The following is a 19,351-nucleotide window of genomic DNA, read 5'->3' on the forward strand; positions in this document are numbered from 1 at the left end:
AGTGCCTAGGGCGATTGACAGGAGATGGTGGGTGACCTACAGTTGCTCAGGGGTCACTGACAGGGGATGGTGGGTGACCCTACAGGTGACCTGGGGCCACTTATGGATGGTGGGTGACCCCTAGGTGCTCCAGAGCCACCAGAGAGTAGTAACCCCTAAATGTGCTATGGGACCAATGACACACAAAGGCTCCTTCTAAAGGCTAACAAAGGGCTGCGTGTGGCCAGTGGCAGAGCCCTGCCTGGCACATAAGGCCCTGGGTTCCGGCCCTAGCACTGTAAATAAGAATAGTAAAAATGAACAGAGCACGCTAGAAGGCCCTGAACCCCATCACTGAAACTCAGTTTTCAAGTTATTCCCCCCCACCCTGCCTCTCCCCCCCCCCCCCCCACACAGGCACTGGGGACTGAAGCCAGGGATGCTGTACCATTGAGCCTCATCCACAGCCTCCACCTGCCGTTTTTAATTTTATATTGACTACAGAACCTTGCTAAGTTGCTGAGGCTGGCTTGAACCCACGATCCTCCTGCCTCGGCCTTCTGAGTAGCTGGGGTCATAAAAGTGGTCACTATACCCGGGCTCAATGTTCACTTATATCCAGTGTAAATGTTCCTAGTTGATTCTGATAATAGAAAAACACCAAAAAGTTTTTTAAAAGAATTACCCATATTTTCTGCAACAGATTTGCAATGTGACCAGGTGACCACCTGCCTGAGAGCATCTTCAGTGGAAACTGCCGTGCCTTCTGGGTTGGCGTAAAACAAGAGCAGCGGCTGGAAGTGACCCCGGGTGCATTTGGAGACCACGTCTTTCCACCTAGCTCCAACCTTGGCAGAGCGCAAGGGACAGAAACAAAAGGAAAGCCCGTGGTAAGTGAGTGCACAGAGCAGGAGTGGACAAGCATCTCAAGAGCACTGCAGGCGTTCCGAGCCAGCAGCCCCTTGGCATACCAACCAGCATCCTGCAAGGACGACACACAGAGGGTGTCACGCCTGTTCCTCTGGAATTTGACGGGGTGACTCGATAGGCTTTCTATCTGAAGAGGTGTTATTAAAGTTTAAAAAGATTTCCACATAAGTGGCTGATCTTTTTTTTTTTTTTTTTTAATCATTGCTGCTGTATCTCTTTTATTTCCTGGATGGGAAATAAAATACATCCTCAAATATATGGAATAAATAACATTTTCAGGGTTGACTGGCATCCTCGCATATTTGACACTGTAAGTCAGGCTGACTGACGTGACAAGGATTCAAGGCCACTCGGTGGAGAAACAGAAGCAGGTCTGCTCCACAAACGGGGCTGGAAGCTGGACAGCCAGCCAGGGGAGAAGAGCTCTGGCCCACGGCCCCAAGGAAAAACCAACTCCAACTACAAAGCGTCCAGAAAAAAATACCGAGAAAATCTTCACAACATGTGGACAGCAAAGATTAGAACCAAATGAACGGTAGAAGAAAATTTTAACAAAATGGACTTTGTTAAAATTAATTAATAACTTCTGCTCTTGCAAAGACACACTGCTAAGCTTTAAAATAAGCAATAAAAATCTAATAAAGAACTGGTGTAGAGAATAAAGAATTTCTCCAGCTTATTAGTAAGAAGACAATCCAACTGGAAACGATTTTTACCAACAGCCTTAACACTTTTCTAATACCTGACAGTGTAGATCTTGATCAACAGCCTTGGTATCTTCCAATACCTGATTAGCACAGATCAGTGCCCCTACCCAGTGGCTATACAAGCCCCTAGACTAGTGCACTTAAGTGGTAATCTGCTGTCAGACGGCCCCCTCGGGCCCAGCCAGGCTTTTTCCTTCTGACTTTAAATAAATCCTTTCTTTCATTGTCTATAGATTTCATTCTTTGAATTCTAGGAGACAAGAATCCAAGAAGAATCTGGTGGTAGACTACTGGGGTCTGCTTCAATCCCAACAGGCACAGCCCAACACTGTCGTGGAGGAGAGTCCGGCTCTGCTCTTGGTGGCCGGCGGAGCTGGCGCCAGCAGGCATTTCCTGCTGGGACTGGCTGCCAGCACCAAAGAGCTTTCAGCCACAGAGGCCGCGGCTCAGGCAGACCCACTCGCCCGCAGAGGCAGAGAATCTGGTTTCATCTCAAACCCGGTCTCACTATCACTTCACGGGATGATTCCATCATTTCGCATAGTTATGTCACTTACTCCTAAAAAGAACTCTCAAAACAGTTCTCCCAGCTACTGAAAGCCTCACCTCTTTCACATTCGCATCATCAAAGAACACCCACTTGGAGCTCTTGGTGTGGAAGGCGAAGGCACAGTAGTGCCGGCTGGCGTAGCAGATCAGGCCCACCAGGTGCAGCTCACTGCTCCGGGCACTCTCGTCAGTGACCCTGTAGAACAGCTGTTGAGAAACCGGTTGGCACGTTCACCACTAAGTCCTAAGACTCCTGAGTCTGTGGAGACTGTGCTCCATCAAGTGCAGGTGGTTTGTGCAGACCGAGAGCTCCATCGCACTCCCGCAAACCACACACGTGAACAGATGTCAAAGTATTTCCTGAAGTACACCTGTCTAGAATCTTAACTGTGACATAAACCAGCTACAATACATTAAGAGAATAGCAGTGAAGCATATCAAGAGATCAGTGTTACAGGTGGATCTTACATCTTGTTTTTTTTTTTTTAAAAAGAGAGAGAGAGAGAGAGAGAGAGAGAGAGAGAATTTTTAATATTTATTTTTTAGTTTGTATGTGGTGCTGAGGATCAAACCCGGGCGGCACGCATGCCAGGCGAGCACGCTACCGCTTGAGCCAAATCCCCAGCCCTGAATCTTATATCTTAAAGCCTTTTCCAGGTAAACACTGACTATGGATGAAACCACACTGTCACTGTCATTCAGGGCAAAAGGCATGACGGAGTTTGGTCTGCAACTGAAAGCCATTCTGAGCTTTGTGAGAAAAACATCCTCTCACCTGAGCCAACGAGATCTGTCTGTGCCACACTACCCAGAAATATCAGTATTTTCTTTAAAAGAATCTAGGTTCTAAAAAGCAAAACTATGTGTATCACAACACACGAAGGTGTTTAGAGGAATTTAAAATAAAAGGGAAAAGAAGGAACACAGGTACACTACCCCAGGAAGATAGAGGTGTGTTGCTAGGTTCCGGACGACGTCCTCAGTCAGGTCTGAATGCTCTGAGTCCCAGACCAAACCGATCGTGACAATCTCTGGGCAGTTCATTAAAACACGGCGGATTTTTATTTTTTGGCCACAATTGCTCTAAAGAAAAACACAAAAGGCAAGTTTTGAAATTATGCAATTTATGTTATATAAAGACCATCTGAACTCATTTTTTTCCCTGAGAAATTGCTGATCTCTTCTAATAACTGATTAAAAAGGAAGTTTACTTCAAATCAAAATATTCTTTGGTGTTTTTGTAGATGTGTTAAAACAAGAATGTAGCCTAAAGAAAGCAGGTAAAAGCTAGTACCAATATTAGATGAGAAAAGAATATCATTTATCATGTCTATTCAAAGAAAGAAGAGAAACCTCTTTAAACTCAAGTGCTAAATCCCAGAACTTCCCAAAAAATTGAATGGCATGTGCTGCTTTAAATCTCTTGACCACAATACAAGTTTTTAAAAGAAACAGAGCTGGGACAATGGCTCCTGTGTGGAGCCAGCATGCGACTTGCACCCCTCAGCTGACCCTGCTGGGGCCCACACCCAGAGCCTGCTCACGGGGCACTTCCTGTAGTCGCCGGCTGTGTTGGCTGCTTGCAGCAGTTCCGCAAACATTTCAGGCCTGAAGCGTTCGTGCCTCTCCAGCATTCTCTCAACTTCATTGCTACAAAAAAAAGCAGCAGTCCCAATGTGGCCTGTGGACTGAAAACAGATCAGTACGTGACCCAGGAACATCACGCAGCTGGCCCAGGTGCAGCCGCTTCCCTACCTCACCAGGGCCGAGCCTGGACAATCAACCTCACGTGAATCTCCACGTGGTGGAAACTGCAGCAGGTGCGTGATGAAAAGCCAGGTCAGGTGGGCATGGACGTGAAGTTGGGCCCCCCACAGGGGCCAGACGCTGGGCCCAACAAGAGAGCAAGATCTCAGGACAGGCTCTGGGCCCCAGTCCCAGAGACAAGGACACCAACTGCACAGAACCCTCAGAAGAAGGCAGAGTCACCACCTGCCTGGCTTTGGCTGCCTTGGGGAGGCTGGTCACACTGACAGAGCCCACAGGCCCCCCATGTGACCTCCCCAGAGTCACTCCTCACATGGGGAGGTGAACACCAGAACAGCTCTCTAACATGCTCAGAGGGACGCGAAGGCAGCACTGTCCACCTGCTCTCCATCCCAGAGTCCTGTTCTGCACAGCCAACAGCTCACGGGGCTTGAGGGCGTCGGCGCCCTCCAGGAGCACGGCTGGATCTCGGCGCCCTCCAGGAGCAGGGGCCCACCACACACTCCTGAGGTCGCTGTGCAGCAGCAGACCAGCTTTCCATCCTGACTCAAGCTCTTGCCAGATCAACCCCAGCTGCCCACTTCTGCTGCTGTTGAGATCAAAATCAACAACTCACACACAGCCTGGCATGTGGCGAGCACACACAGTCCACGCCCACTACTCACTCCCAACTAGAGAGGCGCTCTAAACAAGCACAGGCGTAAGTGGGCTCCGAGTCTGAGAGCCAGTGGGACCACTGATGGGGTCTCCTTATCTAGTTGCTGCTTGGGGTTGTGCCGTTTGAGAAGCAGAGTAAGATTTTGCAGCCTTTAGTTCCTGGTCTCTCCCCACTCCAATGCCATTCTGTTTTGCGTGCACACTGACAGTGGACTGACCACCCACTGCGACCAACCAGACCTCAGAGCCTGATGCCCCACCAGAGCTCCCAGCCCTGCTCGTGGGTGCATGTGAGACACTCAACAGGGTGTCCTCTGAGAGACGCTGCAGAGCTGCGAGTTCAGGTGGGAGCAAAGGGCCTGTGCTCACTCTGCCCAGGTCTGGCCGGTGCCCTGACTCGCTACACCTGCCCCACAGAAGCTTCTGCTACCACGTTCTGAGTCTCTTCACTTTCCACCACACAGCACCTGGGCTCTCAGAAACCTGGGAAAGGGCAGATAGTTCCCAGGGTCATCGGCCACCTCTGTAACCAGTTTTTGATCCTTAGACAAGTCGAAGAGCAGCAGGCAGAGGCTGGTGACAAGGCTGAGGCCCCAAATGCCCTGGGTGAGGACGCTCTGGCACCCATTTTCCCTCCCTCAGGAAGGGGAATAAGACACTGTCTGCACTCCGCTGACCAGAGTTTGCCATTTTATCTCCCTTCACAGTCCCAAGACCTTGCTAGAAATATCAACAGAGTTTTTTGAGTAATATTTTGTGCATGTCACTGACACACACAGGCTGAGCACCCTAATCTGAAAATCCAGAATTTGAAATGCTCCAAACTCCAACGCTTCTTGAGCAGTGACATAGTGCCACCAACAGAAAACTCCAGGCCTGACCTCACACGACAGGGCACAGTTGCAGCTCAGGCACTGGAGAACACTTGTAGAACCACTCGGGCTGTGCAAGAGGTATATGGACATGAATGGGATCTGTTGTTTAGACTGGGTCCCTCTCCCAGATGCTCACGATGTACATCAGACAGTTCAAACTCTGAAATCCAAACATCTGGTCCCACGCAGTCTGGGTAGGGTAACCACCCGCAAGAGGCTGGAGGAAGCACTGAGGAGAGGTGCTCTAACCGCAGCTGCACAGCAGCCATCACTTGGACAGCAGTGCACACACCGTGACTTACAGAATCAATACCGGGCGCTAGCAGGCCCGGCTGCCAGGCTCTTACCAGAGGGCTGTGGTGGAGATGTACCGCACGAACTCCGTGAAAGGCAGAGGATCTGAAGAGGCTCCGCAGCTGCGGCACACGCACTAGGGGTGACACACAGGTTAGTCCATGCGTGACCAGGCGAGGGCCCCCGAAGGGCCGCTGCTGCCTCACCTGCTCATACAGGGTCATGGCGAACTTCTGGTGGGCTATGCAGGACCTGGAGGTGCACATGTCTGCGTCTCTGCTCGGCACCAGGTGGAAGTGGATCCGCTCCAGGATGTTCTCCTGATTCAGAAACAGACATTCGGGCCGCCCTTGCAGGAGCACTGCAGAACCTCACTCTTGCTGAACCGTCCAGTGTGACACGGGAGCTGGGACAGTCAGTTCGTGTTCCTCACAAATCAACTCCCCAACACCCGGGGGGAAAAGTAACAGGAGAAATCTCACAAGCAAAGACCTCAAAGTCCTTCCAGAGCCAACCTGCAGTGACCCTTGAGGGCTGACCTGGATTTAATATTAGAAAACGCTGCAGTCTCTGCTCCTGGTTTCCTCACCTGTAGAAACTCAGGAGCTTTTTAAAATCCTGCTTGGACCCACTGGCCAGCGGATACAGCCTGAAACACTGATGGTGGAGAGGGACACCCACTCACAGGAATCCTGAGAAACTGACCACGTGCATTCACTCTCTTCACTGTACCTGGGTGAGCCCACATCTCCCTCCTCTGCCCCAAGACATCTGAAACTGTTCAATTATTGAAGCCCTGATTTCTGGACACTATGAATTTTGATGAGCATGTATGAGTAAACTTCACTTAAAAGAAAGTAAAACTAAAGTTCAGTATTGTACAAAACATTTGTTTTAAGAAATGGGTCAAATATAAATAAAAAACACCAAGAGTGCCCATCCCTGAGCATGCCTCTGACACAGGCCGGCGGAGCAGGCAAGGCCAGGCTGGCTCCTGCCATGATGGAGACCTGACAGCATAGGCCAATTGTGCCCCAACCCCATATTCCACAGGAACTCGGGGCACCCACTGGAGTGCTTTGGGCAGACACTACTTGATAAGTAGGTCTTAATTTGATCTTTGACAAAATGATAGATAAAAAAAGTCCTATTTAAGGAAGGTGAAATACGGCTGTTAAGGAAACATGGGAAGGAGCCGTGGGGTCTGTCCCAGGAGAGTCCACAGAGTGTGTTGGACAGAAACTGGAACGAGGGAGAAGAAACGGCGACATCCCGAGCACAGGAACAGAGCTGTGACGCCCCAGAGCGTCCCCACCAGGGAGGCTCTGCAGAGCAACCAGGACGCGCCCCTGCTGTGAGGCCCGAGCTGCTTCCCCAGGGCGGCCACAGCCCTCTCCTCGCCAGGGGATGGCCAGGGGATCGCTGCCCGTGAGGACCGGTCACTGCTGCCACGCAGCCCAGGGAGGCCCGAGGCAGGACGCCTGCTTCAGGCACAGGGCTTACAAAGGTCTGTGTTCCAGTGGATAAAGTTTCCAGTACTTTTACGGCCTAACACTCGTAAAAATTAGAGTAGCACAAACAATCAGAACCAAATGCTTAACAGAAAACACAGGGGGACCTAAAGTCAGCCTTGAGATGGGCCTTCCGTGGACACACTGACAGCCCTGTCTCAGCTGCGCCTGCTGACGGTGAAGGCGACTCTGCACGGGAGGACCTCGCGGGAGGACCTCGCGGGAGGACCCTGCAGGAAGACCCCCCGCGCGGGACCCCGCAGCACTTACGAAGCACTCGGCGGCATCGTCCATGAGGCCCAGCTGGAAGCGCTGGGCATCGCGGAAGCTCTCTGCAAGCGCATGCCTGACGTTGTCGGAGGGCAGGGCTTTCTCCCGGCTGTGCTGAAACTGCGCGAACATCGTCTGCAGGAGGCAGCGAGGACAGCGGTGCATTGGTGCCAGTGACCACGAGCACCGAGCAATGTCACTACGACCTGGAGAAACTCAGGCGAAACACAGAACTGCCGCTTGCTCCAAGATCCACACACACATCAATTACTGGGGAAACGCAGCGTGGGCTGGCGGCTTCCACACCAAAGGTCCACTGGCAGCAGAGGAACCCTGCCCACGGCCCAGCAGAAAGCCGGCAGGAGCAGGCAGAGACGAGCCGCTCTGCGCCCACAGGCTCCGTGCACCCACGGTGGAACCGAACCCGCCAGCCAGGAAGAGCAGGAACCTACTTTCAAAAATGCAACAGTGCATTTTGTAAGAGTCAGAAAAGAGCTTAAATACTTAAGAAAAGCAACCCCAAGTTGTCAATTTCCAGTCTTAGAGAATACTTTTAACATAAACCCAAGAAGCAATAAAACATCATTCAAGAATGTGAAAGTGTAGGTATGACTTTAGATTTCTATTTTCTTTATTGAATTTAAGCAAAAAATAAACAAAAAAGACAAGCTTGTGAGTAAGCTGAGTTGCGGTGACCAACTCCTGGGGAAGGAGGTCGCAGAGCAGAGATCTGCAGAGGCAACCTCTGAATAAGAGCCCCTCTGGTGCCGAAGCTCAGGGGTCGGGTCCCTCCAGTTCTCCAAGGCCAATGCACAGTCAGGCCAGGCAAGTAATCAAAGAATCTGCTCTGGCCAGGGCTGTAGCTCAACGGTAGACTGCTTGCTTAAAATGCATGGGTCTGAGTTCAATCCCCAGCAGCATCACCAAAAAGAAAAAAAAAAAAAAAAAAATTTAACCTGTTCTCTACTGCTGAAAATTTTATTAATAGAATAAGAAACTTAAAAATAAAGACTCAAATACTATTAGGCAGCCAGGACTACAGTTACATAAGACACTCTAACAGCTATAATCATGAGTGCTGGACTCAGGCAAGCAGCACTCTGGGTTGAGGTGCTGGTCCCCCAGGCCTTCTGTGACATGCCCTCCTGCCTGCCAGTGTCCATGGGTCCCATCTGCACAGGAGCTGCCGTCCAGTCATGGCAGCAAACTGCAAATGAGCCATCACATATAACAGTGGGACAAGAAAGGGCAGATAAAAATAAAAAAATGCAGAGAGAGAAGGGAACGCAGGGTGACAGCTGAGGCCTGCTGGGGGGGTGGGGGCGCGTTAGGGACACGGCTTTTCCTGCCCAGGGCCATCAGGCAGGCCTCACTGACAGAAGGGGACCTGGGGAAATGCACCAAGAAAGCAGCGTGTGATCCCAGGAGCAGAAAAGGTCAGCAGGCAGTGGCCACAGTGGCCAGCCAGTGCTTGGGGGTGGGGGCATGGGACAGGGGAGGGTGGAAACTGGGTGACACAGAGAGCAGGATGCTCAGACGCCCTGCAGAGTAAATAAACTGACACCATGATGTGACGAGGCTGATTCTTTGCCTTGTAACAAGGACACCCTACCACATTTGAAAGAAGACAATATAACATGTCCTCTTGGGGCCATTTATTCAAAAAGCCTTTTCAGGAACAAGAAAATCTAAGACATGGAATTTTTTTGTTTTGTTTTTAATTTTATGTTCCTATGTATACATGTGTGTGTCTTCATTAAGAATATTTTATTTTTTTTTTTTTTTTTTTAGATTTCTTTTTCAAAGAGAGAGTGATAGAGAGAGTGAGAGAGAGAGAGAATTTTTAATATTTATTTTTTAGTTTTCAGCGGACACCACATCTTTGTTTGTATGTGGTGCTGAGGATCGAACCCGGGCCGCACGCATGCCAGGCGAGCGCGCTACCGCTTGAGCCACATCCCCAGCCCCAATTAAGAATATTTTAGAACCTAAAAGAATAAAAAACATTTATCTTTAAAATGTGTTCATCCAATCTTAAATTCTTGGGCAAAAAATTTTCAGTTACAAAAATGAATTGTCCACAGGACCCTGTTTCTGCCATCATCTACCTTCTCTCCATCCCAGCCAGACAGCCTGCTTCACGTGCCATGCAGAGTGACCCCGTATCTGGCCACCCACCAGAGGCAGCCATGATTTGCATCAGGGCCTTGGAAGCCCTGCGCAACCTGAGCTCAGGACAGATGTTGACTCCCCTCAACAAACTCTGCAAGCTGAGCCCTGAAAACGCTTGCTTTGATGGGACTCTGCAATCAGGTGAATGGCTCACCCTGCCCCCCACGGACTCCCTCCTGGGGACGGTTTGAATGCAGGACCTGTGATCACATAAAGCGGCTCTCTCGGGTCTGCAGGTCCATGTGGGTGACATCCAGAACACCCACCCGAGGCCTCCTCAGAGGCTCGGCTTCCTCACAGCCTGGTGCCTGCCTCCCAAGAACGCGGCCCCAACAGACAGCAGGGTGGGGGCTGTGGGGGTCAGGCAGCAGCCTGGCCCTGCTCCAGGAGGCACCCTGGGCAGGAAGGAGCAGAAACAGCCGCAGAGGTGTCTGCAAGCCCACTTGACCACAAACTCTCATTGCCAAGGACTGGCCAAATATGTCAACTATCAAAGTTAAATTCTTGGAGAAATAATTGATAATAATTTTTCGTATCTATTAAAATGTTACCTTCAGTGCACAAAATATGCAGGCTTCTCCCTGACAAACATGTCCGGTCAGAACCCGTAAGCTTCGTCGGAATATGTCCAACTGCCACAAGACCTAAAGAACAGAGGTGAAGGAGAAAGGAGCAGTGAGACTTTGCTCACAATGAAAAGCCTGGATATCTGGAGCGTTGCAAAAGGTTGGTAAGTAGCTTCTTTATCGCCCTACATAAACAGAGGTGCACAACCACTGAACAGCAGCAAGTATAAGACCCACTGTGCGCACACAGAAGATGGAGCAGAACACGCTCACTGACTCACGGAGAAACCAAAACAGGCAGAGAGCAGCGGAGAACTCACTAGCAGTCAAGGCCTACTGTGAACAAGCAGCGCAGGGGGCTAAGAGGAAGGCCTGGCATCGACCTGGACGAGGAGGTGGGGCCGACACCTGGAACAACTGCACTCTGGGAGGACAGACAGCAGACCCTAAGGCCAGGTGGACTGAGTGGAGGTGGCCTGCAGAGGCCAGGACAGAGGTGACAGAAGCATGGTGGGCACACGCACAGAACGCCACCTACGTTTTCGACGACTCACTAACTAAAGGAGTATTTCAGAATTTCCCTTTGAAGGTTGCCTTTTCTCTCTCCACGCTTTTCACTGGTGAACTTTAGTTGTGCATCCACTGGGATTTGTTGTTACACACTGTACCTGCACACAAAATGACAAGACCACCCGGCTAATACTCCTCCCCAGCACCTGCCCCTCACCTCCCACCTCCTCCCTTTGGTCCCTCTCCTCTGCTGCTCTCCCTCTGATTTTCATGAGCGTCTCTTTCCCCCATCTTTCTTTTCTTTTAGCTTTCACATATGAGAGAACATATACGCCCATTGGCACTTCTGAATTTAACTTATTTCACTTAAACACAATGGTCTCAAGTTCCTCCCATTTTCCTGAAAATGACATAATTTAACTCAATGGATAAATAAAACTCCGTCGTGTATTTTCACATTTTCTTTACCATTTATCCACTGATGGACACCTAGGCTGGTTCCATAGTTGGGCTACCATGAAATGTGCTGCTACACTGTGTGCAAATACTCTGTAGTATGACGACTTGAATTCTTTAGGATCAATACCGAGGAGCGGTGTAGCTGGGCCAGATGGTGGTTCCGTGACTAGTCTTTTGAGGAACCTCCACACTGCCTTTCATAGTGGTTGAAACTAATGCAATATGATTAATCCATTTATCAATCATAAAAACTTAACTATTTTGCTAAGCCCTTGGTAATGTTTAGAAACTTCCCTTCCTGTCATCTCTCATCACACTATAAAGCAAACCACACTGAACCCATTCCGCCCACAAGGAGGTTGGGATGAGGGCAGGAGCTGCCAATGCAGAGCAGCTATGGTCAGCAGCACCCCAAGGGCAGGCCTTCAGCTTCCAACTCTTGTTCACTACTACCAACTTCAAGTCAGACTTGGGCAAAATACTTCCTAAGACTCAGTTTTCTCAGTAAATTGATGACAAACACAATATCTACTCTAGGGGCTTCTGTGAAGACTGAACTGGGTCACTTGGGACTAGGCACAGTGTGGACACCATGTGCGTCAGCAGCCCTATGGACTACAGGCCGTGGCTCTGTCTAGATGTGCATCAGCAACCATGCACGCACACCACCGTACCAGCTGCTTCCCGCTTGCTCACACCTCCCCAGGGGTAAGGGAGGACAAGTATGGGCCCCCATTAAGTGTTCTGGTTTCTTTTCTTTTTTTGAATATTAAGGCCACTTCATGAGGTTAACCTGTAGAATCATCCCAAACATTCCAGCCAACCCTTTCTCCAGGCACAGGGTGGACCCGAGCAGAGGTTCCAGGTGAGTGCAAACTCAAGGGCTAAAAGGGCACAGCCAGTTAGACCGGCAGACCAACAGCGCTGGTACTTTTCCAAGTCCTCTGTCACAGGTTTTGACCAGTGGCACCAGTGCTTTTCCAAGACCTGCTTAGTACAGATTTTGACCAACAGTTCTGGCACTTATTCAACACCAGTTTAGCACAGATTTTGACCAAGAGCATCGGTACTTTTCCAAGAACTGATCAGCCACACCATGGCCCTTTCCCAGAGCTACATCAGCCTCTGCTCTAGTACACTGGATGGAAATGTGCTTGCTACCAGGTCCCCTCTCAACTTGTGGGAGTTCCTCTTTTCTTCTCTGATAAATCCTACCCTTTCACTTTTGCCTACCATGACTGTCTGTGGATTTCATTCTTTGAATCTGAGAGGCAAAAATGTGGAAATTGGCAGTGAGCTGCTGAGGTCTGCTGCAGCACTGCAGGGCAGGGCCCCCACGACGAGCTGCCAACAGGTCGCTCCACAGCAGTGGAGAGGAACCTAGCTTTGCCCCTGCAACCTCGGAGGCACCCCTGCCTTGACTGGCTGCCAGTGCTAAGGTGGGCTTTCTGGCCAGACAGAGGCAGAGGCAGACAGCTGGCTTCAGCTCACCCACCAGCTTCTCAGGCCGTGAGTCCACCCAGCTGCTGCGCCTCCTGGCAGAGGTGCACACCCCGAGGACAGGCAGCCCCCGGGTCTGCTCCAAGGCAAGTGCTGCCCATTGGACGCAGTAGGAGAATTTTAAGTGACAGAAAAAGCATTTTAATTTTTTTTAAACAAAAACTTCTCTGTACATGATTCAACATAATAATGTACAGAATGTGTGAAGCCTGTTTTGCTAATCTCTATCAAAAATAATCATTCTAAGTAGTCAATCTTTACCCTGTTTCTTTTTTAAATGATGATATTATACTATTAAAAAATCTGAAATCTAAACTAGTTGGTGGACTCCTGTTTAGCAATATGAACTTCTGTTTCTCATCACCTTCACACAGCAATGTAACACGGAGACTAAAAAATCAATGCATTTAATGTACATATTGCTCATTCCTGAAACGTCAATATACAGACACACACTTAATGAAGACACACAGACCTTTCGTCAGATTCCTCATTACAGTGACGTAAAGACTAGAACTGAGAAGTGGCGTGTGAACTTACCTTCTGACGTACCAGGACCCCCCCTCCCTTACCAGGGATTGAACCCGGGGTGCTGACCAGGGAGCACACCCTTAGTGCTTTTGCTTTCTATATTCTGAGACAGGGTCTTGCTTACCAGCTGAGGCTGCCCTTGAACTTGTGATCCTCTTGCTCAGGCTCCCAAGTCACTGGGACCACAGGCATATGCCACTGTGCCCAGCTGAAACCCATCCACTTTAATCATGTCTGCTTTTAGAATTTTCTTACAAAATGTATGCCACAAACAATTTATTCCTTAGTAGTATTTAAAGACATTTCCCAGACTGCATACTAACATGAATGCTGAATTTTAAAATGACAGAAAGTCCATCTGAAGTGCTGTTTTGTCAGCGAGGTGGCTCTGCAGCCAGGAGAAGCCTCGGGAAGCCGGGGGAGCTGGCCGGTGGCTGGGCTACAGGCAGAGCTGGTGCCAGGTCTCCAGCTGGGAAGAGCGGAAGGGACTCCAGGAGCAAGGCACAGAACTCTGTGGACCAGGGATGTGCTGCTCCCAGGGGCCCCCGAAAACTGCAAGACTCAGAGAACATCAGCTGAAGAAGAAAGGCAGTCTCTAGAGAAACTGAGCCCAGATAAGCAGGACCTGATCGTGCCAATCACCACTGGCAGGAAAGTGGCCAAACTGCTTCCAAACAGATGCAAGGTTCAAGATAGTGTGCGGAAGTGAAAACACCACGACTCAACAGGCAAAACCTGTCCCACCTGCAGTAAAAAATCACCAGACTGCCAAGGAAAGAACCAACCCAGAGGGCAGCTAGAAATATGGGTTACTGAAACTCATCCAGTATTCGCACTATTGACAGAAAAGCACAAGAAAAGAAGAGTCACACCTGATTTCATGTGCTTAACAGGCAAAAGGTGAGCCTGAACACGAACCCAGAGCCAGGAGAAGGGTGTTAGGACACTTCCAGAAGTGAGACCTGCAGCATCAAAGACAGAAATGAAATTAATGGGACTGACAGCAGATGAGACGTCAGGAAGGAAAAGATGAATGAACCCAAAAGGCAGTCACAGAAGACACGGATGAAACAGAAACACAAGGTCGGGAGAGAAGGAAACCATCAGTGGGTTGTGGGGCAACTTCAGCAACCCAAAAACGTGAGACGGGATGCCTCCAGAGAGGCCAGAACACCTGAGGAGGTAGGACCCAGCCACCTCTGTGTGACTGTGTCCTCCACAGGGGGACAGGAAACACTGAGGAGGTAGGAGAGTTCCTAAGCAGTCACCTCTGTGTGACTGGGTCCTCCACAGGGGGACAGGAAACACTGAGGAGGTAGGAGAGTTCCTAAGCAGCCACCTCCCTGTGACTGGGTCCTCCACAGGGGGACAGGAAACACTGAGGGGGTAGGAGAGTTCCTAAGCAGCCACCTCTGTGTGACTGTGTCCTCCACAGGGGGACAGGAAACACTGAGGAGACAGGAGAGTTCCTAAGCAGTCACCTCCCTGTGACTGTGTCCTCCACAGGGGGACAGGAAACACTGAGGAGGTAGGAGAGTTCCTAAGCAGCCACCTCTGTGTGACTGTGTCCTCCACAGGGGGACAGGAAACACTGAGGAGGTAGGAGAGTTCCTAATCAGTCACCTCCCTGTGACTGTGTCCTCCACAGGGGGACAGGAAACACTGAGGAGGTAGGAGAGTTCCTAAGCAGTCACCTCCCTGTGACTGTGTCCTCCACAGGGGGACAGGAAACACTGAGGAGACAGGAGAGTTCCTAAGCAGCCACCTCTGTGTGACTGTGTCCTCCACAGGGGGACAGGAAACACTGAGGAGGTAGGAGAGTTCCTAAGCAGTCACCTCTGTGTGACTGGGTCCTCCACAGGGGGACAGGAAACACTGAGGAGGTAGGAGAGTTCCTAAGCAGTCACCTCTGTGTGACTGTGTCCTCCACAGGGGGACAGGAAACACTGAGGAGACAGGAGAGTTCCTAAGCAGTCACCTCCCTGTGACTGTGTCCTCCACAGGGGGACAGGAAACACTGAGGAGACAGGAGAGTTCCTAAGCAGTCACCTCCCTGTGACTGTGTCCTCCACAGGGGGACAGGAAACACTGAGGAGGTAGGAGAGTTCCTAAGCAGTCACCTCTGTGTGACTGTGTCCTCCACAGGGGGACAGGAAACACTGAGGAGGTAGGAGAGTTCCTAAGCAGTCACCTCCCTGTGACTGTGTCCTCCACAGGGGGACAGGAAACACTGAGGAGACAGGAGAGTTCCTAAGCAGTCACCTCCCTGTGACTGTGTCCTCCACAGGGGGACAGGAAACACTGAGGAGGTAGGAGAGTTCCTAAGCAGCCACCTCTGTGTGACTGTGTCCTCCACAGGGGGACAGGAAACACTGAGGAGGCAGGAGAGTTCCTAAGCAGCCACCTCTGTGTGACTGTGTCCTCCACAGGGGGACAGGAAACACTGAGGAGGTAGGAGAGTTCCTAATCAGTCACCTCCCTGTGACTGTGTCCTCCACAGGGGGACAGGAAACACTGAGGAGGTAGGAGAGTTCCTAAGCAGTCACCTCCCTGTGACTGTGTCCTCCACAGGGGGACAGGAAACACTGAGGAGACAGGAGAGTTCCTAAGCAGCCACCTCTGTGTGACTGTGTCCTCCACAGGGGGACAGGAAACACTGAGGAGGTAGGAGAGTTCCTAAGCAGTCACCTCTGTGTGACTGTGTCCTCCACAGGGGGACAGGAAACACTGAGGAGGTAGGAGAGTTCCTAAGCAGCCACCTCTGTGTGACTGTGTCCTCCACAGGGGGACAGGAAACACTGAGGAGACAGGAGAGTTCCTAAGCAGTCACCTCCCTGTGACTGTGTCCTCCACAGGGGGACAGGAAACACTGAGGAGGTAGGAGAGTTCCTAAGCAGTCACCTCCCTGTGACTGTGTCCTCCACAGGGGGACAGGAAACACTGAGGAGACAGGAGAGTTCCTAAGCAGTCACCTCTGTGTGACTGGGTCCTCCACAGGGGGACAGGAAACACTGAGGAGACAGGAGAGTTCCTAAGCAGCCACCTCTGTGTGACTGTGTCCTCCACAGGGGGACAGGAAACACTGAGGAGACAGGAGAGTTCCTAAGCAGCCACCTCTGTGTGACTGGGTCCTCCAACTCAGAATAGGAAACCCTTGAGTTTGTCTCCTGTGCACATATCCTGAGAATCTGCTCGTGTTACCTGCCTTGTTTCCTAAACTATATAGTTTTGGAGGAACTAAGGAGAAATACAGGAACCGAGGGAGGAGCTAAGACCAAAGAGCAGGAGAAGGTCTGATGTGCAGACCCTCTCAGCAGCACACCTTCCTGAAGCGTCTGGCCCTGCGTCTCTTGATATGGGACATTTCCTCATACCCAGTTCCCTTCACCAGACATTTTCTTCTTTTCTCATAATACTTAAAGCAGAAGAAACCTCCATGCCAGGACAGAACAGTGGCTCCTTTGGGGTCTTAAAGGAAATGAGGACCAATGCTCTCTTAATTCCATTGATCTTCTGTCTCTAGGTGAGCTCTCAGGTGGAGGGCCACTGAGAAGTCAGCTGTCAGTCACATTTCTGCACACCTGACATAGTCCCTGACGTCTGTCCTCAGCTGGAAGGCCACCAAGACATGAAGTATCAGTCAGATGTCCGTGCACCTGACAATCTGTGACATCTGTCCCATGTGGAGGGCCTCGATGACACAGGTGTCTCCATGCCTGGCAGTCCCAATCTGCTTATTAAAGCAGTGCTCCTTTCAGTTCTCAGGAAGATGGAAAAGTCTGGAACTTTTCTGAATATGAACCAGGGTACACCTAGGAAAGGCCACTTATCTGAGGCAAGAAAGTAGGACAGTACAATTTGTAATTAAAAGAGCTTCTGCAAGAACTGAAGCCAAAGGATCAACCTTCAACGTCCCCAGTGCAGGGGTGCTCAAGTCAAGGCCCCAGAGCAGGCAGAACGGCCACGGCAGAGGGGGAGCGAGTGTGACCACTGAGAAAGCTCCATTACCCTCGCAGCCACACAGCTGCTGCGTTTGATCCTCTCTACTGGGGCGTCCCTGAATGTCTTCTGAAAGGCAGGGAGTGTTGGCTGATGGAAAGCGAGGTGACATTTAATGAACTGAACATTTTACATAAGAGTGCTTTATAACATCACAGTCATACCCCATCCTGGTGAAAAACCATCTCCCTTTACCATAAAAGCCCAAGTGCCCACTGTGTCCCCACTGACAGTACCACCAACCAGCCACCCGTCCCACAGCGCCTCTGCTCTCGGGGGAGACGCCTCACGGCTCACCTGGACAGCGCTGTTGAGGAAGCAGCTGTTCTGCCCAGGCTCGTTCAGCAGGCCCTTGGTGGGTGCCAGTGACAGTGTGCTGCCCGGCTGGTAGGCTCTCCCAAGGCTGCCCCCAGGCTTCCGCAGGAACTTCACCCAGGCCATGCTCAGGCCACGGTCTGCACCGACGCCAGGACCCACACACGCAGGCGAGGGCTCTGAGGGCGATGAGCGACGTCTCGAACCGTCCGCTGAAGCCCACTGCAGCCCCGCAGTGCAGCCTGAGCCCCCAAGTCCATGTCTCCCTGGTGCAGAACCTCTGAAGACCTGGATGCGCAGGAACCAGGTCAGCTGATGAAGTTCCCGGGAACAAAAGGAAAGCTGCTTGGACAAGGTGGAGACTTTTACGTCTTAGATGCTGTAGGAGCGGTGTACACAGTAAGATGAGCGTTTTTAAAAGCTGCTAAAAATAACACTAATGAACAAATTGTTTTCTTCATGCACAAATCCTCTGTCTTGACGCTTTAACAAACATATCGATGATACTAAAAGGCGCAGCATTGGCACTCGGCTCCTCCGCTATTTGTGGTCCACGTGGCTTTTTAAGGACAAAGACATCAGTCTCTCCCAGGTGATGTTGTCAAAGGTGACTCCATGTGTCTCATTAATGTGGCCTCAGAGCAAACCTACAAGAAAGAAAAGAAATGCTTGAATAAAAGCACAAGTGGCTCAAGAAGATTCCTACTTTGCCAGCTGAACATGAAAATCAAACATGGAATTAACTCATAAAAAGGATTAGAAAAACATTCTAAAACATGAAAAATATTATTGCGAGTTTTTAAAAACATTGATATGACATGAATTACTACCTGCCCCAGGCTTTCAATGTTCAACGAATAGTTTAATGAAGAAAACATTTCCCAAAAAATAGAATTAAGTGAGATCTCAGGAGGTATCCTGTCAATACTAAGCTGCTGTTTATTAAACATACATACGTACAGACAGACTCCTTATTGTCTTTTATACACAGAATCATATTTTTCAAGAAGCAAGTTTTACATAAATTGGTATGTGTAACTTGGCAGAAAATTCATTGAAAACTCTTAGTGAACTAGGATAGATTTCTACCTTATTCCTGAACGCATGCTGCTGGCTTACTGGGCTTTCAAATGCTCACCCTCTGGACCGAGTACCACAGAGCTCTGCTTCATCCCTGACAAGCCCCATTTTGGCATTCCCCACACTCTTACTGAGCTATGCATGATCAGGTCCTGGAGCTGAGGCAGAGAAGGCCCGCAGGTCTTGTCACTGCGACATGCTGTGGAGACCTGAAGATGACAGGACAATATGCTGTAGCATGTCCCCAGGGACACCGTGACAGGGTAGTGTGTACTGGGTGACATATGACAGTCATCCTAGGGGAACCACACAGGCTGCAGCATGCCCTAAGGATCACGGTGACAGGCTGCAGCGTACCCTAGGTGACACCATGAGAGGCCATAGCAAGCCCTAGGGGACTGTGACAGGCTGCAGTGTGCCCTGAGTAACACCACGACAGGATGTGATGCCTCCTGGGGACACCATGACAGGATGTAATATGTCCCAGGGGCACGGTGACAGGCATCCGAGGGGACACAGGGACAGGCTGCCACATGTCCCAGGTGGCACCATGACAGACATCCTAGGGGACACCAGGACAGGCTGTCCACGCGTCCCAGGAGGTACAGTAGGCCGTGCTGTGTGCTGGAAGGCTGTGTGAGTGCCCACAGAAGGGCCGGGTGAGGAAGGGCATGCAGTGC

At 50.5% G+C, this 19,351-nt stretch overlaps 1 protein-coding gene across 3 annotated transcripts in view; it reads right to left on the bottom strand.

Annotated features, from left to right (window-relative positions):
- The window catches only part of Usp53 (ubiquitin specific peptidase 53), a 56,667-nt gene that overhangs the window by 22,613 nt on the left and 14,703 nt on the right, over nt 1-19,351 (bottom strand). The window contains exons 1-10 of one of the 3 annotated variants that reach the window (XM_058580123.1): nt 17,574-17,670; nt 10,816-10,945; nt 10,263-10,355; nt 7,540-7,674; nt 5,965-6,078; nt 5,812-5,894; nt 3,710-3,815; nt 3,102-3,248; nt 2,223-2,372; nt 665-827 (exon numbers count right to left, since the gene is read on the bottom strand). In XM_058580123.1, the coding sequence (XP_058436106.1) occupies nt 665-827; nt 2,223-2,372; nt 3,102-3,248; nt 3,710-3,815; nt 5,812-5,894; nt 5,965-6,078; nt 7,540-7,671 (895 nt within the window). In that variant the 5' untranslated portion in view covers nt 7,672-7,674; nt 10,263-10,355; nt 10,816-10,945; nt 17,574-17,670. Of the gene's footprint in view, nt 1-664; nt 828-2,222; nt 2,373-3,101; nt 3,249-3,709; nt 3,847-5,811; nt 5,895-5,964; nt 6,079-7,539; nt 7,675-10,262; nt 10,356-10,815; nt 10,946-17,573; nt 18,239-19,351 lie in introns of those variants that run through there. The other 2 variants (XM_046447110.2, XM_058580124.1) reach the window with 2 other exon arrangements.

Source organism: Marmota monax, unplaced genomic scaffold (genome assembly GCF_021218885.2).
Source record: "Marmota monax isolate L192 unplaced genomic scaffold, Marmota_monax_Labrador192_F-V1.1 WCK01_AAM20220418_F8-fsc00400, whole genome shotgun sequence".
Lineage (NCBI taxonomy): Eukaryota > Metazoa > Chordata > Mammalia > Rodentia > Sciuridae > Marmota > Marmota monax.